The 23,766-nt window shown below is 48.9% G+C and overlaps 2 protein-coding genes across 2 annotated transcripts in view; both read left to right on the top strand.

The window, feature by feature from the left end:
• BHLHA9 (basic helix-loop-helix family member a9) overlaps nucleotides 1-957 on the top strand; it is a gene marked incomplete at its 5' end in the record, with an annotated part of 11,605 nt that extends 10,648 nt beyond the window's left edge. Inside the window, 3 exon segments of the mRNA XM_083587260.1 lie at nucleotides 8-179; nucleotides 181-225; nucleotides 227-957. Of these exon segments, the coding sequence (XP_083443386.1) occupies nucleotides 8-179; nucleotides 181-225; nucleotides 227-733 (724 nt within the window). The 3' untranslated portion in view covers nucleotides 734-957.
• Nucleotides 958-5,338: 4,381 nt separating this feature from the next.
• TRARG1 (trafficking regulator of GLUT4 (SLC2A4) 1) lies at nucleotides 5,339-16,770 on the top strand. The gene is made up of 3 exons (XM_083588070.1): nucleotides 5,339-6,064; nucleotides 13,231-13,360; nucleotides 15,288-16,770. The coding sequence occupies exons 1-3, from the start codon at nucleotides 5,672-5,674 to the stop codon at nucleotides 15,305-15,307; spliced, it is 543 nt and encodes a 180-aa protein (XP_083444196.1). The 5' UTR covers nucleotides 5,339-5,671; the 3' UTR covers nucleotides 15,308-16,770.
• Nucleotides 16,771-23,766: the final 6,996 nt, after the last annotated feature.

Genomic DNA, 23,766 nt, shown 5'->3' with positions numbered 1-23,766 from the left:
CCCCGAGCCACCTGGAACAGCCGGACCCCTGGGAAGGAGGGGCACGAGGTGTGCCCAGGCAAAGGACCCGCTTCCTGCAGCCTTGCAAGGCCAAGTCCTCGGCCTTCCCTGGAAACCTCGAGGAGGCCCCAGAGAAGCGCAGGGTCCGGCCCATGCGCTCCAAAGCCCGGCGCATGGCGGGCCAACGTCCGGGAGCGCAAGAGAATCCTCGATTACAACCAGGCCCTTCAATGCCCTGCGGCTGGCCCTCCGGCACGACCTGGGGGGCAAGCGGCTCTCCAAGATCGCCACCCTCCGCCGCGCCATCCACCGGATCGCCACCCTCTCCACGTCCCTCCGGTCCGGGCCTGCGGTGGGGTGGTCCTGCGCCCACCCTGAGTGCCAGCCGACCCGGGGCGAAGGCAGCTTTAGGGACAGCCAGCCCAAGATCTTCCAGCCTCTCTGGGAACCTGGATACAGTAAGGGGCCTCCATTTCAGCCCAGTGCGACAGCATGCGTGAAGTGCCGCCCCGAAAACACTTCCCATCACTTGGTCGAAAACCCCAAAGAGGGCATTTATGGATCCAGCCCTGCCTGTTGTCCAGCCGGCTCCCTCCTCCTGGGGGGCCGAGCCCCCTACCAGCAAAGACTTGCAGACAGCAGCATTCAAAGTTGCTCTTCTGGGCATTTCCCCTGGAAGTACGGCTTGTTCTCAGATGGGGCCTCTCAACCTTCTTCATCCTTGTGGTCCTGATGGTGAGGGCACGATCCTCTGCTTCCCCTGAAGTTGGATCTGGACAGTTTTCCTAGGATCTCACATTGAGCCTTGCAGACTTAGAGAAGTTGCCTTCTCAGGATTTCACATTTCCTCTGGCTGAGTTTGTAAAGGTATACAGATGCTTTTTTGACTGTTCCTTCGTGGGGCAGAGACCTATCTCTTAGGTGCTCCAGCTGATTTGTAAATATATACAGCGGCTTTTTGACTGCATGCTCCTGGGGAATCTGTAAAATGCCATGCACACTGATGGAACTGTATAAATATATTATATTATGATCTTGCAACCACTGGATACTGCAAGAATATTTGTGTCTTTGGGATGTTATAGGTTCACCCGCCTTTGTGACTTTTCCTGAAATAATCTGATGCCTGCTGTGTCAGGCTGATGGAATCACTGCCCTGATCTGGAGGGCAGCCTCACTGCAAAGCAGCTGAGAGGCGGCAATATTTCAAAGGGGCGTCAGAGGGGTACCTGCCACCAGGATGTGATCCTCAGATGTTGTCCACAAGGGAACATGGTCCTCGGACCATGTGGAAGCTTACCCACTACAGCTAGAAACACTGACTTGGGAATAAGCCCCACAGAACTCACTGGGGCTCATTTCTCAGTAGATATCCATCACTACAGTTCTGGGTGCAACTAGAATGGGGGGGTGCGAACCAGCCGATGTCTTAAGAAGGAACGGAAGGATTCCAGCTGAGACACTTGAACACCAGCACAGGCAGCAAGATAGGTGTGGTTTATTTGTCTGTTTAGATCTGTTGGGGCATAAACTCTAGAACCTGTAATCCACAAAGGGTGCGCCAGGGCATGCTAAGAGTGCTGCAAGATGAAAGTTAATTAAATAATTGAAGGCCAAAGCATTTTGGGCATGTGTCCCTTCTCTTATTTCGCCTCTTACTAATCCAGACTGTACTGGGGGATTGGGGCACGTGATGGCGATGGGAAGTAATTCTGCTCTACCAGGGTGCAGACGGATCAGGGATTTCTAGCTGCGATTCCTGCATAGCAAGGGGTTGGACTAGATGACTCAGGGGTCCCTTCCAATGCTATAATACAGTGGTACCTCGGGTTAAGAACTTAATTCGTTCGGGAGGTCTGTTCTTAACCTGAAACTGTTCTTAACCTGAGGTACCACCTTAGCTAATGGGGCCTCCTGCCACCGCTGCGTGATTTCTGTTCTCATCCTGAAGCAAAGTTCTTAACCCGAGGTACTATTTCTGGGTTAGCGGAGTCTGTAACCTGAAGCATCTGTAACCCGAGGTACCACTGTACTATGATTCTCTCTCTGCACGCACACACACACACATGTGTCTGTTGTACTGCTCTGGCCTTGCCTCCTTCTAATTAGGAGAGATTTCCTACCATCACATAGAAAAACAGAGGGACAGATGGATTTTGCTGGAGGCAATCATTATTTCTCTCACGCATTCTTTAAAAACATTCATGTGTAAGAGTGAAGATGGCCTCCCATTTTAATTCAGAGATTTTTCTGTTGCTGATTTTTTTTTTTTTTTTTGTTAAAAGGATGAGCTTTAGCTATCTGGAGTTGGGAGACGCACTGATCTGCACCGATATAACAGAGCCACTTGATAAAACCAGTTGCTGTGTTTCGGTGACGCTCCTTTTGCTCAGCCGCCAAGATCCCCATGCAATTATCTGCAACATACTTAACATTATCAGTATAGTTGTCGGTATCGTACAGTTATCTGGTCACTGTCCTGAACGGTGGAGCAATTTGTTTTCCCAAATCAATGTAACCTCCTCTGTATTTTTGAGCAATATTGGGAAGGGCAAATATTGGGAAGGGCAAAGTGACAGAGCAGCTGTTTTGCGTGCGGAAGGTCCCAGGTTCAGTCCCCAGCAGCATCTCCAAGCAGGGCTCAAAATGTCAGGGCAGATAAAAGAAAGGACTTCTTCACGCACCTATGGAACTCTCTTCCACAGGAGGCAGAGACGGTCACCCACTTGGATGGCTTTAAAAGAGGATTCACATAGGAATTGATGCATTAGTATCGATGGCTACCAGCCATGTTGGCTCTGCTCTGCCTCTGCAGTTGGAGGCAGCAATGTCCGTTGCTGGAAACTGCAGCAGGGGAGAAGGATCCTGTGTTCAAATCCTGCTTGGCGTCTGGTTGGCCACTGTGAGAAGAGGATGCTGGACTAGTTGCGCCAAGGGCCTGATCCAGCAGCCTCCCCTTGTGTTATGTCATTATTCCCTGCCTTGAAAGCGTGGAGAATCACTTCCAGACAGCATAGAGAGCTAGATGGAGCAATGATCTGACTCAGTGGAATGCCTCTTCCTATTTAGATCAGCCCTATATTCATGAGGACTGGAATCTTACTTTGTGTTACTTGCAGGCTTCCCACTGGGGCATTTGACTGCAGAATCCCGGAACGTGGATATCCACAAATAGGTTGTGGGGCTCAGAACACCACTGTTTCCACAGTGCTTTCCTTCCTTCTTTGCAAAGGAGTCCTCCAGGGAAACAGCAATATGAGACCCCGGCGAAAGGCAGGAGATTCTGTTCTATTGAGCTTGACCCACACAAACTTCTGAGCATCACAGAAGTCTTCTTCAAGCAGAGGCGGGAATGGCATCAACGTCCCAACCCATTTTGTTCTCTGTATGATGTGGAAATCTTGCTTGGGAACAGCATGGGGAGGAAGGAAAATGTAGATTCTTTTTGTGGGTGGGTGACCCATCCAGAAAATTCCTCATGTGGTCCACAAGGTGGCACTCTGCACCAGTTCTAAACTCTGCACATATACGCTCCCAGGTACCATCCCAGCATCTCCAGGTAAGACATTAGTTGCAAAGCAGTGGCCACCGAATGTGGGCAATGCTGAGCTAGATCATGGGTAGGCAACCTAAGGCCCAGGGGCCGGATCCGGTCCAATCACCTTCTAAATCCAGCCCGCAGGTGGTCCGGGAATCAGCATGTTTTTACAGGAGTAGAATGTGTCCTTTTATTTAAAATGCATCTCTGGGTTATTTGTGGGGCATAGGAATTCGTTCATTCCCCCCCCCCCAAATATAGTCTGGCCCCCCACAAGGGCTGACGGACAGTGGACCGGCCCCCTCCTGAAAAAGTTTGCTGACCCCTGAATGGACCAATGGCCTGATTCAGTATAAAGTAGCTTCCTCTGTTTCTCTTTAATACAGCCTTTTATTCACATCCATGAGGACCGGAATCTTGCAATTTTTTTAGGATGGTTCAGAGGCACAGCACATGCAAAAGGTCCTGGGTTCAATATGGAACATCTGCAGGGAGGCTGAGAATGTCCCCCTGCCTGAAACCCTGGAGAGCCGCTGCTGCCAGTCAGGGTAGACAATACTGAGCTAGAGGGTCTGCTGACTTGGCCTAAAGCCCATGCTCATCATTGCTCGGGCACTTCCACAGCGGATGCAGAGCTGACGTGCTGGTGTGTGCAACCTGCAACACCCCCCTGAGGACTAGTAAAATGCTCAGTCCCTTGAAAACTGGGGCGTGGTGCCTGCCTCGTGATAGAAGTCAGTACAGAGCAAAGCAAGGCACGCAGGTGATGAAACGAAGTGACATTGAGTGTTTCTCCCTTTCATAGACTTGAAATAATATTTGGGGTGGCGCTGTGGGTTAAACCACAGAGCCTAGGACTTGCTGATCAGAAGGTCGGGGGTTTGAATCCCCGCGACGGGGTGAGCTCCCGTTGCTCGGTCCCTGCTCCTGCCAACCTAGCAGTTCAAAAGCACGTCAAAGTGCAAGTAGATAAATAGGTACCGCTCCAGCGGGAAGGTAAACGGCGTTTCCGTGCGCTGCTCTGGTTCGCCAGAAGCGGCTTAGTCATGCTGGCCACATGACCCGGAAGCTGTATGCCAGCTCCCTCAGCCAGTAAAGCTAGATGAGTGCCGCAACCCCAGAGTTGGCCACGACTGGACCTAATGGTCAGGGGTCACTTTACCTTTACCTAAGAATGTTACCCCTGAAAATGGGCCAAGCCACATCCACACATGGAGCGGGTTGCCCCTTCTCACATCTTGGCAATTTCCCAGGCTCTCACCTCCTGTTTCGGGAGCACTTTTAAACACTGCCATTTCCCATCTGGTCTTCAGACACTGTCGCTAAATGGAGCCTCCAGATTCAGAGGCAGTCTATCTGTAAACGTCAGCAGCTGGGGAAGCAGCAACCAGAGAGAGCTGTTGCCTCCAGTGCCCTGCCCAGTGAGCTTCCTTAAGGCGCCTGGTGGGTGCCCGTGGGTGGGTAAGGGGTGCTGAATCACTAAGGTTGGTTTGATCCATCCAGCTGAGGTTTCCTTGAGGACTAGGAACAAGGAACTGAGAAGGAGGTGTAAGGAAATAACTGCTAAATACGAAGAAGGAACTGAGGTTTAGGAATTAGGGATAAGAAGAAACGATTTGGGAATAAGGAAAGTAAGGAGACGCAGGAATAAGGAACGGGGAATAAGGAGACAATTCCAGCCTCCGTCTGCCTTCTCCAGGGCTGCGGCTGCTGTTTCCCACCGGCCAAGTCCCTACCGGGAGCTGCTTCCCAAACCCCGCTTCTCCACCACACAACCCGAGCAATCTGCCCATTGCCGGCGGTTGGCGGGCCGTGCCTTGGGGCGAGCGAGCGTCAGGGAGGGCGCTGTGGCTCCTCCTCCTCTTGCCTCCTCGGTGAGCTCACAACCCAGCCTTCGACGGACCGGCGCGCAGTTGCCAAAGAGCGCTTGGAGAGAGAAAGGCGAGCGCGGCGGATAAGAGAGAAGCCTGCGTGGCTGGGTCAGGAAAGCTAGTAAGAGGCAGGAGGAGGACAGAGAGAGCCCCCAGCACCAGGGCGAGGCGCGTGTGATCCCGTCGAGGCGGCGCCTGCGGCTCCCTTCCCGGACCCCCTGCGCCTTCGCCCGGATCATGGGAGTCTAAGCGCGGCGCAGCCATGGCCATCAACACGGAGGCGCCGCTGGCGAAGGCGCTGGAGAACTCTCCTCCGCCCGTGGACTCTCACGAGACGGAGAAGCTGTTGACCGCCGTCGGGGTGGCCCCGAAGTCCTTCTCAGCCGGTGGAGAAGGCGGCCATGAAGCGCCCGCCGGGGGCGAGGCCGAGCGCAACGGCCACCACAGCCTGCCTTACCAGTCCGGCTCGGAGGGGAAGCTGGAGGCCACGTCGCTCTCGCCGTCGCGGCTCAGCCTGGGGCGCGCCTCGTCCACGGCCACCACCTCCAACCTCCACGAGCCGGGCCGCTCGCGGGACTACCTCCCGCTGGCCATCTTCTCCTGCTTCTGCCCCATCTGGCCCCTCAACATCCTGGCCTTAGTCTTCTCTATCATGGTAAGCGGCCGTTCCCCCGCTCCAGCGCGTCCCCTCGGGACTCCGGCTGTGCGCAAAGACGCGCCGCCCTCGCCAAGTTCCTTGTGCGCCCTGGGCGCACCGGGGACATGGACACGGTGTCGGGGAGTCGCGGAGCGCGGAAGTCCCCGGTGGGAACTCTGTAGCTGCGTTTAAAACTTGAGCAGAGGGCGTTACATCGGGGAGAATGGAAGAAGAGTGTCGGTAAGGGAGGGGTGTCTTAGTTCCTCCAAAAGTCTGTGAACTGCACGTTTTGGAGTGGACTGTTCTTCCAGTTTCGGAAGGACACGACTTTTGGGGGTTTGCGTGTGAGAGAGAAAGAATATGCAATCATGTCGACCTAGCTGGGAAGAGGAAGAGGAGAAAACAAAGAGTGAATAATCGTAATTTATAACTTTCCCTGCATAACAGACTCCAAATACAGCAGCTCCCTTCTCAAATACGGGGTGGGGCGTGTGCGTTTTGTGGATTGGGGAGATGGGAGAAAGACTTAAACAGAGTGTGAGGATTTGGGGGAATTTAATAATATTAACATTATGATAAAAGTGCCCTTTCAAATGTAGAATCTTGCTCACGACTGAATTAAGGCTGCGGTACCCTATACCCGCTGACCTGGGAGTAAGGCGCGTTGAATTCAATGGCAGTTCTGAGCAGAGATGTCGAGGATTACACAGCAATAAAATCAATTTAATTCGCGGGCCAAATTACAAGGGTTTTTGGTTGGTTGGTGTGTGTGTGTGTCTAATTCCCTCTTCTGCTTAGCAAACGAAGTTGATCAATAGCTCCACACCCTGCCCTCTTCCTTCCCGTCCGCCCCAGCTAGACACGGGTTGGAGACAGCTCCCACTTAAGTTAAGACGTGTCAAGAACAGCCTAGGCGTCTCTTGCTTGGCTCTGGATTTTGTCGGAGAGAGATGTAAAAAATTATACAGTGAGGAAATTGGGAAGGGGGGGGATGGTTGCCAGAACTTGTTGCCATGTAATGTCGAAATAAAGAAAGACTACCCTGAACATGTACAGAGCGCCTCTGACCACAAAGAACAAACACAAGCTTCTGCCACGGGGAGGGTAAGAGAGCTCAGAGAGCAGTTTCCAGAGCTGATAGATGCAAATTTGGTTGCACATTAACCTCTGACTGGGGGGGGGGCTGCCCCTTCCATTCCCATCCTGTGGGTGTGATTACCAGCAAGGTGAGGGGCAGCCATGTGTTAACAGGATCCCCTGCAAAGAATGACAGGACCACAGCAGTCCAGAGAACCTCAAAACGGGCAGAAGTCTCCTGGTCACAAAGGCGTACGAACTAGCGGGGATGCAGTGATTAGCGTGGGAGAGACCTGGGTTCAAATCTCCACTTGGATATATGAAGTTCTCTGGGTGTGATCCTGGGGGGCCAGTCACCATCCTCACAGCCCGACCTACGTCGCAGGGCTGTTGTAGGGATTAAATGAGATGGGGGAGAGACACGGATGCCGTCTTTGAGCTTCTTGGGAGAAAAAGGTGGGTTATAAAGGGAAGGAAGGAAGGAAGGAAGAAGAGAGGGGGGATCCAAAGTTTGTTGGGGGGCAGCACCCCCCTCAGAAGTCACACAGCTTCCCTGTGATGACTAGAGGGAACGAGGAATAATTCGTTTCCGTTCAGCTGACTATAGAAAGCTCTGGGCATCCATACGGGGGTGTCTTCCTGTTTCTCCTCTCCCCAGTCTCTGGATACAACCAAGCATATGTGGGGTTGGCTTTGGGGCAGGCAGAGATGAATTTGGATGCTGAGGAGATTCATTTTTTTAAAAAAAGATATTTATTGAAGTTTTACAAAAACATAAGTTTACAAAATGAAAAAAGGTCATATAAAAAGAAAAAGATACAAAAAAGAGAACATAGAAAAATACATGAAAAAGAAAAAAGAGGAATAAAAATACAAAATACAAAAGACAAATAGCTAAAAAAGAATTAAAAACAAATCCGTTTTTTGTAACTTTGAACTCATTAGCTTATTTCCTTGGCCTCCTCACACCTCCCCTTTTTGTATTCCCATTTAGATAATCAAATCAGCAAATCCTTACCCTCTTTCGTTTATCTTAACTCTGTATCTTACCATATTATAACTCTATATTTTCATCCATAGGGCTGGCACAAGGAGGCCTCTCCCTCCCTCCCTCCCTCCCTCTCTCTCTCTCTCTCTCTCTGGATTTGGCTCCAGGAAGGCCTCCTGGCAGATGCAGCCAGGGAAGGAAGGGAAGGGTGGAAGGGGAAACAGAGCACAAAATTCTAGCATTGTACAGTTGGGAGGGACCCCAAGGGTCATCTAGTTCAACCCCCAACCCCCCGCTGTGCAGGATGCACTTTTAATTTCTAAAATGGGGCGTGCCGGTTCTCAAGTTCTGCCTTTGGACTGTGATGAGGGCAGCCACCCACCTGTGCCCCTAAGGGGGCAGAGGGCAGGTATCTGGCAGGAAAAGGCCCGGCGCGCTTGGCGTGCTCAGAGGCAACGCTTTTGACATGGTTCGAGAAGGCTGAGCTTAGAAACAGAGAGGACTAAGGTTTAGTTGCCACGCAGGGCTGGGAGAGGTGGAGAAAAGGGCAGCCAACATTATTGGGGAATTGAAAGAGCATCTCCTCTGGCCAGGGTTTAAAGGGCTGGCTGTGTAAACTTGGCAGAGCAGTGGGTGATGGAAAGAAAAATGCCGTGCTGGCTGAGCTGATGGGAACTGTAGTCCAGAACAGCTGGAGGGCGCCAGGATGGCCAAGGCTGGATTAATGGTTAATAATATAAAAGCTGAAAGAGAGAGAAGCGAAGAGGGAGCTGTCCATGGTAGCAGCCAGGATTCCTCCAAAACAGGGAAAGCTTTTCAGGGAAACGCAGAGCGGTTCCAGACTGAACATAGGAAGCTGCCTTAACACTGAGTCAGAACGTTGCTCCATCTAGCTCAGTACTGCCTACACTGGCTGGCAGTGGCTCACCATTGTTTCAGATCAGGGATCCCTTCTCCAAGCCCTGGCTGGGGACGCTGCCAGAATTTGAACCTGGGATCTTCTGCATGCAAAGATGAGCTACGGCCCACCCCTTAAAAATGAATCAAGATGCTAGCCCTCATGGTGCTGAACTAAGGGCATGTTTGAAGAGGAACACAGGAAGCTGCCTTATTAGTCCATATGGCTCAGGACACTGGCTGGAAGCAGCTCTCCAGGATTTTAGGCAGGGAGCCTTGCCCAGCCCTACCTGAGGATGCCATTGGCGATGGACACCTTCTGCATGCAAGGCATATGTCCTGCCACTCAGCAAATGGTAGGCAATGGGGAGAAAGGCTCTGTACAGGGCTTGTCCACAGATGGACAGCAGACTGAGTAGGGCATGGAAAGAGGGGGTTGTGGCACATTTGAGCTCCGCACCCATACTAACCACATGAAAACGCTTGTTTCTCAAGACCGTTGAGGTCCGCAAGTAGGATCGATCTGGCAATAGCAATGCGGAGCCCCCAAGTTCAGATGAAGTCTATTTCAGGAGACCAAGAGATGATGAAGAATGCCATGGGGAGGGCATTTGCACTCCTGTCCTGCTCAGGGGCATCCCAGAGGCACCCAGATGGCCATACAGCAGGGTGGAGGTTGCTGGGCCTAGGTGGGCCTTAGGCCTTAGGCTCCTGGGAGGCCTCTCCAGATGTTCTTACAAAGTAAGATAGTTAAGAATGCAGCCTCCATAGGCAGAATCAGCAGCAGGCCCTTTGAATATTTTATTTATTCATTAAATTTGTATGGCACCCTTAATCAGAAGACCGCAGGACAGCTCACAACATAAAAAAATACAAAACGAAAACACAAAATACATAATAAAACCAAGTTCAAAAACAACTCCCAAACACATTTAAAGGGTCACAGAATGTTTAATTAGCCAAAGGCCTAGGAGAAAGGGAATGTTTTCGCCTGGCACCTAAAGATATGCAATGAAGGTGTCAGGCGAGCCTCCCGGGGGGGGGGGGAATCCCACAAATGGGGAGCCACTGCAGAAAAGGCCCCGTTCTCATGTTTCTGCCCTCTTGTGAAGGAGGCACATGAAGAAGGGTCTCAGATGATGAACACAGAGTCTGGGACAGTTCGTATGGGGAGAGGCAGTCGTGAGCCTTAAAAAGGTTTAATAGGTCAAAACCAGCACTTCGAATTGGGCCTGGAAACTAATGGGCAGCCAGTGCAATTAGGCCAGGATTGGTGTAATATTCTCAAACTGTCTTGCACCGGTGAGCAACCTGGCTGCCAAATTGTGCACCAACTGATGTTTCTGAACCTTCTTCAGAAGCAGCCCTACATTTAACACTTTGCAGTAATCTAATTTAAAGGTTATCAGAGTACGACTGGGGGACAGACAACCGGGGAGGGTCACTGCCGTTTATGTCCTGCCCTCACACCTGTGAAGGGCTGTAGCACAGTGGCAGAGCATTTGCCTTGCATGCAAAAGGCCTTGGGTTCAATCCGAGGCTTGGGAATGTCCCCTTCTCTGAAATCCTGGAGAGTTGCTGCTAGTCAGTGTAGACAATCTTTAGCTAGATGGACCAAATGGTCTGTGTCAGAATAAGGCAGCTTCCTGCATCATCATCATCATCATCATCATCATCATTATTTTAATCAGCCCTTTATTCAGAACAATGAGGACTAGGATCTTTAATTTTAGGGAGTCACAGCTCAGGGGTGGAATATCTGCCTTACATGCCGAAGGTCACAGGTTTAACCTCCAGGCAGAGAGGCTCGTCCTCTGAAACTCTGGAGAGCGGTTGCTGCCAGTCAGTGTAGACAGACCTGAGCCAGATGGTCTGACTCAGCAGATGGGTCCTTGAGAGTTTCCCAAATGCATCCTGCAAAGTAGAGGATGCTGGATGGACCATCTTTGTTTAAGAGATTGTTTCGGCAGTTAAGATTTAGTTTTTGGAGATGCAATCTTGTTGCAGTTTCCTGCTGCATTTCAGTGATCAGCAAATACATTTTATTGCATATTCATGAATAGAAGTAGAAGTTCACATCAGCTGATTGTGGCCATTGAAAGTCTGTGGCGTCTTGTAACCGTGAGCAAACTGCGTAAACCTTTGGATGGTGCGAGCTGCCTTGAGCAGGGCTTACTAAAGATCAAATGTAAGAGGACGTTGAAGGCAGACCTTTGGTCTGCTCCAGCAGCCAGGCTCTTCCGAATAATTATTGGAAGGGGGGTCAGCATTTCTGTCCCCTTTCAGGTTGAGAAAAGCAGCAGAGCCACTAAGAAGTCTTTCCTGGCTCCCTGTTATTTTGTTACAAGTCAGGAGCGTGTGATGTTTTTGCCACCTGTGTCCATTTGATTACCGAAAGCAGCCCCAGAGGACCATTACATACTCCACGGTTTCGCAAAGATAACTTCGATTCTCCGCCGCGGAAGCACACACAGAGGCCATCTCCCCGATTAGCAGCAACAACAAAAGCAGCCTTATAAACTGCAGTCATAACCCCGTTTACCTGGGAGTGAGTCCATGAAAAATGTGTGTGTGTTTGTGTATCTTCTTCTTCTTCTTCTTCTTCTTCTTCTTCTTCTTCTTCTTCTTCTTCTTCTTCTTCTGCTATCCCTCGTAGCCAAGTAAGATTGTCTTTAATAAACGTGGTTCTAACAATGAGTCTGTAAGTGACTGTGGAGGCCAATTCTGGATCCATACATCCTTCCACAGTGGGGACATGGGTTTCCGGGCAGGAGTTGATCACGGTGTGGATTTGCCAAGTGTGCCTTCCTTTTAGCACATTTCTCCCTTGCGTCCTGAGTTTGAGCGTCTTCAAAGCCCATGACACCTTTGGTAAAGGCTGTTCTCCAACTGGAGTGCTCGCAGGCCAGTGTTTCCCAGTTGTCAATGTTTATACTACATTTTTAAAATACACACACTATATATATATATATATACGGGTGCAACTGGACTTGACTGATACCCTTTATGCATTGCAGAACCCAGCTTTTCCCACGGTGGAGGTTTTTTAAAAATCGTGCACAGCTGTGGAAGTGGGTTCAGGTTGTAAGGGAGAGTTTATTGGGAGATCTAGAATCAAAGGTGGGGAAAGATTTAATAAAGGGGGGAAGTCGGCTAGCCAGGGGTTGATCTAGAAAGGTGTGTGTGAGTGAAAGCAGTGTAGACCTAAGTAAAAGCACCACACACACATGCACATCTAAGGTTTCCCATTTGTAATGTAATCATGAGCCAGCTGCGTGCTGCAGCAGCAAATAAAGCCAATACAATCCTAACCTGGAGATTTCAGGGATTGAACCAGGCAGGGAACTTCTGCATGCAAAGCAGATGCTCTATATACCTTACCCATGTGGGAAGCTGCACAGGGGTCCTTTTTAAAGGTGTTACATAATTATTATTATTTTAGAAATCTGCCCATGCATGGACCTCAAGGCTGCTGGCTTGGAGAATTTACTTTCCAGTGCTAGATTTATTCATTTAGTTCCTAAAATATATATATATACCACATGGCGGTAGTGGTTGTTTCTATTAAAATAATCTCAAAGTGGTTTACAAAAAAAAGCTAAAACTATCAATATTATAAGATGACCCAACAGCAAAAATTCAAAACTTCCAAAGATGTTAAAATAACAGTAGACTGGATACAGATCAAAACCCACATTAAATTTCTAAACAACTGGACAGCCTTGCCTAAATAAGAATGTTTTTAGCAAGCACTGAAAAGAGCTCAGTGAAGGTGCCTGCCTGATATCAAGAGGCAGGGAGTTCCAAAGGGTAGATGCTGCCACAGTAAGATGCCAAATTCTCCCAAATATACTGGAACAGGTATTATGTGGTCCCTGTAACAGTGCCAGTTCCACTGATCGAAGCAACGCTGTGGGCTTATGTGGGGTAAAACGACCTCACAGGTAAACTGCCCCCAAGTTGTTCGCTGATAACAACAACACCTTGAATTTGGCCTGGGAGAAAATCGGCAACCGGTGAAGATCTCTGAGCGCAGATGTTCTGTGCTGACAAGGCCTCACTCTGGATAGCAATCGTGGGGCAGCATCCTGCCCCAACTGCGGCTTCCGGGTCAAGCGCGAGGGAAGCCCCCTGTGAACCAGCATGAACCAGGGGGGTGAATGGCAGCGCACAGGTCTAAGACGGGTCCATTTTTCTCCCCTCCCCTCCCTTCTTTTGACAGTCTAGGAACAGCTGCCAACAGGGAGATGTGGATGGCGCGCGGCGGTTGGGGCGGGTTGCCAGATTCCTCAGCATCATCTCCATCGTCCTGGGGACCCTCATCATCGTGGTTTGCACACTGAAGTTCACAGGTACGTACCAACCCGTGTCCCACCCAATTCCTCCAAAGACACTCGCTCACAACCCTAAAGAGAGCTCAAACCAAGACGGCATGTTCAACACCAACACCATTATTCTTCCACCGCATGCAATTATTTTGACATCCAGCCGCTGTGTTTAGGCAACCGATTCAAGACGTTTCCTATCAAAAGATCAACAAGGAGCCTAGGATTATACAATACTATCATGTAGTGAGCACAAGACATACAGTCCTTCACATGTAACAGTACACAGGGCCTTCTCGGTAGTGGCACCCTCCCTTCAGATGTCAAGGAGACAAAGAACTACATAATTTTTAGAAGACATCTGAAGGCAGCTCTGTATTGGGAAGTTTTTAATGGCTGATGTTTTGATATATGCTGTAAGCCGCCCAGAGTGGCTGGGGAAACCCAGCCAGATGGGCGGGGTAGAAATAATAAAATGAATGAAAAGGAAAAAGCCTGGAATTTCAGGTGGCAGAGCATGAGGCTCTTAATCTCAGGGTTGTGGGTAAAAGATTCCTGCATTGCAGGGGGTTGGGCTAGATGACCCTCTGGGTCCCTTCCAACTCTAAGATTCTATTATTCTAACGAAACGACGTGATTTTCAAGGACGGTCTTTGTAGGGCTACCCTCCCCGCAGCTCCAGGCCAGATCAAAAAACTTCAAGGAAATGATTCTGCCTCGCCTCTCTCAATTTTGGTGGCAGGGAAGGGGGGCGGGGGAAGGAGAGCTTTGACAGCATATCCCAGACAAAACAAACCCATGTTTCTGCCTGCAAGGAGTTTATAATGCAGAGCGGTTTAGTGGTAGTGCCTGAGCCAATGCATTCAAATGGTGAAAAAGGAGATTGCAACTAAACTTTAGGAAGGAGATTCTGAGAGTAAGAGCCATTCAGTCGTGGAATGGTTTCCCTCGGAAAGTGGTGGACCCTCTTTCACTAAAGGTTTTCTAAAAAGAATTTTAAATTTAATTTATATACAACAATTATTCAACCATCATTCTAACATCTCCAACTTCCACTCCTTTCCGCCTTTCTGCGGTTCTTTGCATTCATTTTCGTCCTTTCCTGCATACTCATTCTTTTAATCAACTATTCTCATATATATCTCATATATATATTTTTGAAACTGCAGGTTTTTACAATAATCCTGCCAATGGCTTCACCTGTTTACAGTTTATTTGTAAATACTCAATAAACCATTTCCATTCCTTTCTAAAAAGTTTGTTATCTTGATTTATTATTCTCCCTGTATGTTTTGCCATTTCTGCGTACTCCATTAGTTTCTGTAACCATTCTCTTTTATTGGGACCTCTTCTTACAATTCTTCTTCTTACAATTTTGAGCAAATAACATTCTTGCAGCTGTGGTCGCACACATAAACTAACCAACTTCTATACTGTTGGTAGTTCTGATCCCATAATTCCCAAGAGAAAAGCTTCTGGGTTGGGGTTTTTTTAACGAATGTTATCTGAAATATCTTTTTCAATTCATTATATATCACTTCCCCGTAAGCTTTCACCTTATTGCAAGACCACCACATATGGGAAAAGCTAACTTCTTTCTCTTTACATTTCCAGCACTTATTCAATTTTGAATTAGACACTTTTGCCAATCTACTAGGTGTCAGGTACCATCTATATAACATGTTCCTATAACTTTCTCATAAACCAGAACACGCTGTCAATTTTATGCCCATATTCCACAATCGTTCCCATGCTTCCATTTCTATGTTATGACCAATATCTATTGCCCCTCTTTCACTAAAGCTTTTAAAGCAGAGGTTGGCTGGCTATTTGTTGGGGATTATTTAGCTGAGATGCCTGCATTGTAAATAAAATTGTAACAGGAACACACCTGTCTTGTGCTTGTAAAAACTGCCTGACCAAAATGACTCTCTTTCTCTCTTCCCACCCCCAGGTTACCTGCAATCAAATTAGCATGAGCAAAGCTTGAGGGAAAAGGAGGTGGTCCTTCGACCTGCATATTTATTTGTGTTTTTGAGTGGCCGTAGGATTCCTCCCATTCCCGCACGGTTTCAGAAGGACGGACTTTTTCAGCGGGAGAAAAACGTGGGCATCCTCCACAGCCCAGCCCTATCCTGCTCCCATCCTTGGACAGAATTTCAGCATGCCCATCTTCACCATTAGCCTTTCGGATCACAAAAAAAGTTTATTTCTGGGGGACGAACAAAACGTACAACCCGATGAACAGGACTAGGCAGGAGGGGAAGAATGAAGATCCCTTCTTGCCTGGCACAGGAACTCTCTACCTCGTCATCTGCCACACAGAGAGAAAGACACGGATGGGCACGGAGAACCATCAAGAGGAGGCGCATTTCTCCCAAAGCAAAACTCTCCTTGATCTCCCGCTTCCCCCCACGCCAGCGGCAGTGAACTGGGTTTTGGACAGCTGGATTTTTTGCCTCTCTGCGGGGTTTGGGCAGAAATCACTCCTATTGCCGTGCACACAAAAAAATTGAGAAGGAAAATCCACCGAGCCACCCAGCCCATTCCAAATACTGCTTCTCCTCTGCAGGGATGGTTCTGGAGCAGGGATCAAGGGAAGGTGTGGGCGTCGAGAGGGAATTCTGTTTTGTATATTTTTGATGACCATTTGCATGCCTGTACGTAGGAATAGGAGAAACTCATAGCTGAGCCTTGTCTCACTGCCCAGGCGCCACCCTTGTGCTTGCTTGGTCCTGCGCAACGCATGATGGGTTGTTTTGTGGGGTGTTTTTTTTTCCTTTTTGCAAGAGAGGCCCACGCTGGAGAATTAGTGGCGGTCCGCTGCCTCTCTCTGCGACCCAAGGACGTTTCATCCCTGGGGCGGCTGAGGGAAAAGGGCCCCACTTCTGCGTCTCCCAACAGCTCAATCCGGCACCCGTCAGGGCTGGGATGTGAAAAGGGATCGTTCTGCATCCCTTCGTTAAAATAAATTATAAACCTGTTTAAAAATAATATGCAGGACAAGCAGATGTGACGGAGGGAGGCAGTTCCAGCCTCTGAAGGCAGCACAAGTTCCCCCAACGGGAAAGTGGGTGTAGAAAACCTTTGTCTCCCTCTCTCACGACACTAGAATACAGGGACACCCAGCGAAGCTGAAAAATGGAAGCTTCAGGGCACATAAAAAGAACTCTCAAGTAATGCTGGGGTTACGTTTTGGGGGTCGCACGTAAAGCCAAAATCGTTTATAGTCAAAACACATTGGGGTCAATGGCGGGCGGGATTGTCAAAGTCCTTTTTCACGCAACTCTGCCGCCTTTTTAATTACCATATTTTTTGCTCTATAAGACTCACTTTTTCCCTCCTAAAAAGTAAGGGGAAATGTGTGTGCGTCTTATGGAGCAAATGCAGGCTGTGCAGCTATCCCAGAAGCCAGAATAGCAAGAGGGATTTCTGCTTTCACTGCGCAGCGATCCCTCTTGCTGTTCTGGCTTCTGAGATTCAGAATTTTTTTTCTTGTTTTCCTCCTCCAAAAACTAGGTGCGTCTTGTGGTCTGGTGCATCTTATAGAGCAAAAAATACAGTAATTGATTGCCAAGCGAATAAAGCTGAATGCACACAAATGTTTGCAAGCTGCGAGGTACCTGTACTTATTTAGGCTCCTGTGCTAAGTTTCTGCTTGCGGGTTTCCCATAATAGGCATCTGGTTGAAGCCTGTGGGAACAGGATGCAGGACTAGATGTGCCCTTGGTCTGATCCAGCAGAGCTTTCCTTAATGTTTTTAGGGCCAAGGGACAGAAGGCAGATTCTTCTTTAAATCAACCTTTTTTTCCAGAACCATGAGGACTAGGATCTCAGGGAACTGGCCATAGGGCATCTGCTTGGCATGCAGAAGGTTCCAGCTTCAATCCCTGCAATCTCCAAGTAGGGTGGGGGAACTCCTGCCTGAAGAGCAGTCAAGGGTGGGAGGACTTTTCTGGCCAAACGGCAACTTTCTGGAAGCTGCATGGCAGGAATGGGTGAGGCAAAGGAAAATGAACACAGCGATGGATAGAATCATATAATTGTAGAGTTGTAGCGTCCACATGAGGACTGAGCTAAGATACAGCAGTGATCTGGCTTGGTCATTTCCTGTGTTCTGGGATGTTCTGGGGAAGTTCTGATCATTCCTGCTGTAAACATCTGGACTCCACACATTCCATAGAATCAATTATCAGAATATTTGGAGATTTGTTAATCCACTGGCCTAGCAATGGAGTCAGCATTTACTTTTCACTGGGGATCGGGAGGCCGGATCCTTCGCGAGAGATCATGCAAGGAAGCAGCATTCACACATCCATCCCAGGGAGAAAAGAAAAGAAATTGAGGCAGCCAAACTGTCTCTATCTTCTCATTTCTACAGACTCCAGGTTGGTGTTTGGGAATTCTGGGGGGGTCTCCTTTATTTTTGGATGAAAATATCTCTGTCTTCCATTTCTTCCTTTTCTGCAAGAGATTGTATCGTATTTTTGTCTTTATACTTCTTGGCATGATGACAAATAAACAGAAAAGTTACCATGCATGGTCAAAACCTGGGCTGGACTCAAGTCTGTTGAAACAGTCCCTTCCAGATCGTGAAGCGGGAGGTATGAGTTAAATAAAAGCCCTTGCCAGAGGTCTCATAAAAATTAAATATCTATTGCTTGCTACACCCAGCCTCATTTTCTACTCCTAACTGCTGAGGTGCTGTGGAATTCAGAGCTTCGTAAGAGGCTGCCTGCTGTCTCTCTCCAGGAGTCTCCGCTCTGAGTCAGGACATACACCTGTGTTGACTCCAGCCCTGTGTGTTTCAGAGGTGAGCTCCTGCGGGGATGGCCATCCCTGCTCTAACCAACACGACCGGGGAGGTTTAACTGCAGGTGCAATTCAGGAAAATAATAAGAAGGAGGTCTTGCCTATCTGAAGTTTGGGGAACAGCAATCTGGTTAAAGCGGCATTGCAGCTGCAAAGAAACCCTGTAAACTGCAGCCCTAAAAAATGCTTCTTTGCCTGAGCAGCTTCTCTCCTGCAATGGGTGCGCCTTGTGGAAACTTGTCGGCATCTCAGTGCAAACCTCTCCCAATATAACAACAACAACAACAACAACAACAATTTATTATTTATACCCCGCCCATCTGGCTGAGTTTCCCCAGCCACTCTGGGCAACTCCCAATCGAGTGTTAAAAACAAGACAGCATTAAATATTAAAAACTTTCCTAAACAGGGCTGCCTTCAGATGTCTTTTAAAAATAAGATAGCTGCTTATTTCCTTCACATCTGATGGGAGGGCGTTCCACAGGGCGGGCGCCACCACCGAGAAGGCCCTCTGCCTGGTTCTCTGTAACATGACTTCTTGAGGTGAGGGAACCGCCAGAAGGGCCTTGGTGCTGGACCTCAGTGTCCGGGCTGAACAATGGGGGTGGAGGCGTTCCTTCAGGTATACTGGACCGAGGCCATTTAGGGCTCATTTATACTCATTTATAAAATATACTCATTTTTGCTAGTAATAGATACACACAAGCACAACATAGTGCATCCTTATGTGTCACATGCACTTTTGCACACACCTCGGGCCAACACACAAATCTTGGCGGGCCTTCTCCAGCTGAAGAACTGCACCCCAAAATTAGCACCAGTTCAAATTCCAAAGGATCGCTGTGTTTACGTTTCCCACACTGTTTTGGAAACTGCAAAATTGGCAGGTTTGAATTGAATTCAACTTCAACTGAATTTCTCCCCCAATTGTTGTTCTCTTTGACATCTGGTGGGAGGGTGTTCCACAGGGCGGGTGCCACCACCGAGAAGGCCCTCTGCCTGATTCCCTGTAACTTGGCTTCTTGCAGGGAGGGAACCGCCAGAAGGACCTCGGTGCTGAACCAGTGTCCATGCTGAGTGATGGGGGTGGAGACGCTCCTTCAGGTATACTGAGCCAAGGCCGTTTAGGGCTTTAAAGGTCAGCACCAACACTTTGAATTGTGCTTGGAAACGTGCTGGGAGCCAATGTAGGTCTTTCAAGACCGGTGTTATGTGGTCTTGGCGGCTGCTCCCAGTCACCAGTCTAGCTGCCGCATTCTAGATTAGTTGTAGTCCTTCTACACGCAGTGCATAAACTATGGAACTCCCTCCCACAGGAGACAGTGATGCCACCAACTTGGATGGTTTTAAAAGATGAATTTGCAAAGGATAATGTTATTACGACTCCGATGGCCATGTCTCCACAGTTGCAGGCAGAAATGCTTTTGCATCCCAGTCCCTGGAAACCACAGCAGGGAAGAGGGCTCTTGTGTTTGGGCCCTGCTTGAGGGTTTCCCTCCATGAGGCATCCAGCTGGCCACTGTGAGACCAGGATGTTGGGCCTGATCCAGCAGGCTCTCCTTATCCTTATGGTCTTCACGTTAACCAGCCTGGCTGATGCGGAAATGGGATGCTTGGAGTCTTCAGTCCAGCACGACCTGGAAGGCTGCAGGTTCCCCGACACAGATAAGCAGAAAGACAACACTTTCAGAGCTGGAAGCTGAATTCAGCTACCAAAACGGAAGGAGCAACTTTGTCCGGAATGAGTTGCGAGCTGCTGGGATTTGGACTGCTGGGGTCTACAGCCAGCAGCGACAGAATCCCGCTTTGCAGCAAAGGGCGCCGCCACCTCCCCAAAAGCAGGTTCCCTCCGGAGGCGTTTTCTTCCCCCGAGTGGATCTGCTGCATCTCTCTTCCCATCCGGCTCTCCCTGCCAAATGGAAGCGAGTTCACGGCAACAGCCAAGCTTGCATTATCGCAGCAAAGCAAATTAAAAATAAAATAAAACACAACCCGCCTTTCCCCCCTTGTCATCATCTCCCGAGCGCCGGCTGTAAGCCAGTTTACACAATCAGCAGAATTGATCTGTAAAGTGTGGGAGGAGGGGAGAGGGGAGGCTGAGAGCATCTGTTCCGCTTGCAGAAAGCGCCAGGTTCAACCCGCCCCTGTGACATATCTCCAGATGTGGCCAGGAATGTCTCCTGCATGAAACCCCGGGAGTTGCTGCTGCTACTGCCGGTAAGTGTGGAAAACACTGACCTGTCTGGACCACAGGGCAGAATCTGCATAAGGCATATGCTTGCATTTCAAGCCTTTGTTCAGAGCCATGAGGACTAACATCTTGGTTTATTGTAAGGGGAGCAACCACAGCTGTTTGGTACAGCCGCCTCCTTTGCATGCAGGAGGTCACACATTCAGTCCCCTAGTGGCATCTCCAGTTAGGGCTGGGAACGCAGCACTAAATGTCACCCCAGAAAGCCCCCAGCCAACACTTTGGGGGGCTACACTGCTCCAGCATATTCTGGGTTCGTAGAGGGATTTTTGTTTTCTCAGCTCGTGACTTTATGTGCCGGTGGACAAGACCTGCAGCACGGATCTTTACAGCTAAGGCAAAATTCATGTTTCCATCTCTGCTTGCCTGGTGGGAGACTTGCTAACTGGCTTGTCCATTTAGATTAAGGCTTTGGGTACAGAAGCGAGAAAACATAACGGCTCTTAGATGGAAGGGGGGTAGGAACCACGAACAAGCACATTCCTTGGAAAGCTTACAGCAGGGGCCAGCAAACTTTTTCAGCAGGGGGCCGGTCCACTGTCCCTCAGCCCTTGTGGGGGGCCGGACTATATTTTGAGGGGGGAAACGAACGAATTCCTATGCCCCACAAATAACCCAGAGATGCATTTTAAATAAAAGCACACATTCTACTCATGTAAAAACACGCTGATTCCCGGACCGTCTGCAGGCCGGATTAAGAAGGCAATTGGGCTGGATCTGGCCCCTGGGCCTTAGTTTGCTGACCCCTGGTTTACAGGGAATCGCTCAGCAGAGCAGAGCTCCAGAACCTATTTGAAAGGCCACAAACATATTTGCAGTCCTGAAGGGAGAGGGAGCACAGACACTATTTTAATTCATTAACTTTGCAGTGAACAGCTTGATCTGTAGGACTTAGGACATAGCTGATTGAAACCATGATGAATTTGGGAATACCTTCACTGTTGGTGGCTGGATGCCTCCGAATACGTCTGCTGGGAGTCACAGACAGAGAGAGTGCTGTTGTGGTGCTCAGAGATCCTGCCTGTGGTATTCCCTTTGGGGCACTGCTTGGTCACTATGAGGACAAGAAGCTGGACTAGATGGGCCTCCTCTGGCCTGATCCAGCTGTGGGCTCTTCTTATGGAACCTCCAGGTCCAAAAGGCAATCTATCTTGGTTCTTAGGGGAATTTGATCACTGTCAGAAGATGACGCTGGATCAGAAGGGCTTCCTTTGGCCCAATCCGGCTGAAGAGCTCTTCTCATTAATTAGTCACAGGCAACTTTTTACCAATGATGTACTTTTGACATACAATTAAGGTAATAAGAGATATCTTTCCCCTTAAATTAAAGGCTCAAGGGCGTTTTTTAAAGAAACCATGTTAAGGAATGACAAAATAATCAAACAAGAGAGAGGAGGAGGAGCAGCAAACCCAACCCAATTCTGTAGCCAACCTGCAAACCATGTAACAACCACCAGGCATTATATAAGCAACACATCCTCTCAATTCATTTGGAGACATTAAAATTAACAGGTTAAAATGTCTTCAGGAAACAAATGTCTGCACAGAGGCAGAAAACTATTGGCGAAGGAGAGATACTGGCCTTCCTTGGCAGGAAGATCCAAAGTTGTCCTTATCTTAGGAACAAGAGGACTAGAAACTTGGGTTTTAAACACAAACAAATCCCCCCCTCCTGCCTCCAATTGCTAAGAGAGAAGGATTGGACAAGACAGGATGTAATCCCAAGGAGCACCCTCACCCCCCACCCTCCTTGGCTGGACAGCCAACACACCTGAGACCAGCCAGGCAGGTGCAAAGTGCAGGGCTGCTGGAGATCAGAGCAGCTGCAGAGCCCAGCTTCTTCCACCTTCTATAATATTAATAAATACAACAACCCGATGGGTCCCCATGAATAATAGATCCCGAAAAGAAGATGATTTCTCCTTTGCAGGAGTACATTTCCATCAAAAAGGGCTAAGGCAGATTCATTCATTTCTTTACACATACTCGCCTCCCCCTTCATTTTGCTTAATTGCCTTTGTGTCTTATTTTAGATCTAGAACCAGCTTGCAATTATTTGACCCAAACAGACCTGAGGGGGAAAAGAGGGGATTCAAACAGCAGAACTGTGGAAACAGGGAGATTAAAGAGAAGACCTTGAGGACACAGCAAGGCTTGTGGATTATTATCATCAAATTTCTTCCATCTTTAGATCACAGGGCAGTTTGCAATAGAAAAGCACCAAAATACATTATCAGTATGATTGCCAGTTGCTTGGGTCTTGCTTGTGGGGCATTTGGTTAGTCCCTGTGAGAACAGGATGCTGGGAACTAGATGAGCTACTGGCCTGATCCAGCAGGCTCCTTTCTGGTTTTCGTATGCTTTTCAGGAGTTAAGGGGGAAAGTAGGTGGAGCTATGACTGCAAATATAGCCCCCCCCCCCAACATCACAGAGGGGCCCTTTTCTGCAGCGGCCTGAGACAGAACCGTTGGTTCCTACCTGAAAGGTAGTTCTATGTCACAGCATCCTTGTGTCATTGACAGAGATAAACCATGCTTCTGTGCGTCCCTTTGTTTTCAGATAATAGATGGCATGTTGTTGTTTAGTTGTTTAGTTGTTTAGTCGTGTCCGACTCTTCGTGACCCCCTGGACCAGAGCATGCCACGCACTCCTGTCTTCCACTGCCTCCCGCAGTTTGGTCAAACTCACGCTGGTAGCTTCAAGAACACTGTCCCACCATCTCGTCCTCTGTCGTCCCCTTCTCCTTGTGCCCTCCATCTTTCCCAACATCAGGGTCTTTTCCAGGGAGACTTCTCTTCTCATGAGGTGGCCAAAGTCTTGGAGCCTCAGCTTCAGGATCTGTCCTTCCAGTGAGCACTCAGGGCTGATTTCCTTCAGAATGGAGAGGTTTGATCTTCTTGCAGTCCATGAGACTCTCAAGAGTCTCCTCCAGCACCATAATTCAAAAGCAGCCTTCTTTATGGTCCAGCTCTCACTTCCATACATCACTACTGGGAAAGCCATAGCTTTAACTATACAGACCTAGATGTGTCTAAAAAGTCTGGGACACAACTTTTCATGACTCTCTAGCAGCTATTTACCAGAAGTAATGTACGGTGGTACCTTGGTACTCAAATGGGTTGGCTTCCGAACAAATTGGCTCCCAAACGCCGCAAACCCTTGATGTAAGTGTTCTGGTTTGCGAACGTTTTCCAGAAGCTGAACATCTGACACGGCTTCTGCTTGAGTGCAGGAAGCTCCTGCAGCCAATCGGAAGCAGCGCCTTGGTTTTCAAATGGTTTCTGGAGCCGAACGAACTCCTGGAACAGATGAAGTTCAAGAACCAAGGTATGACTGCACTTGATTCTGACCAAACAAAGCCTCTTAGAG

Source organism: Podarcis filfolensis (genome assembly GCF_964270895.1).
Source record: "Podarcis filfolensis genome assembly, chromosome: 15".
Taxonomy (NCBI): Eukaryota; Metazoa; Chordata; class Lepidosauria; order Squamata; family Lacertidae; genus Podarcis; species Podarcis filfolensis.
Note: the sequence above shows the minus strand (reverse complement) of the source record. Positions and strands in the feature narration are given on the sequence as shown.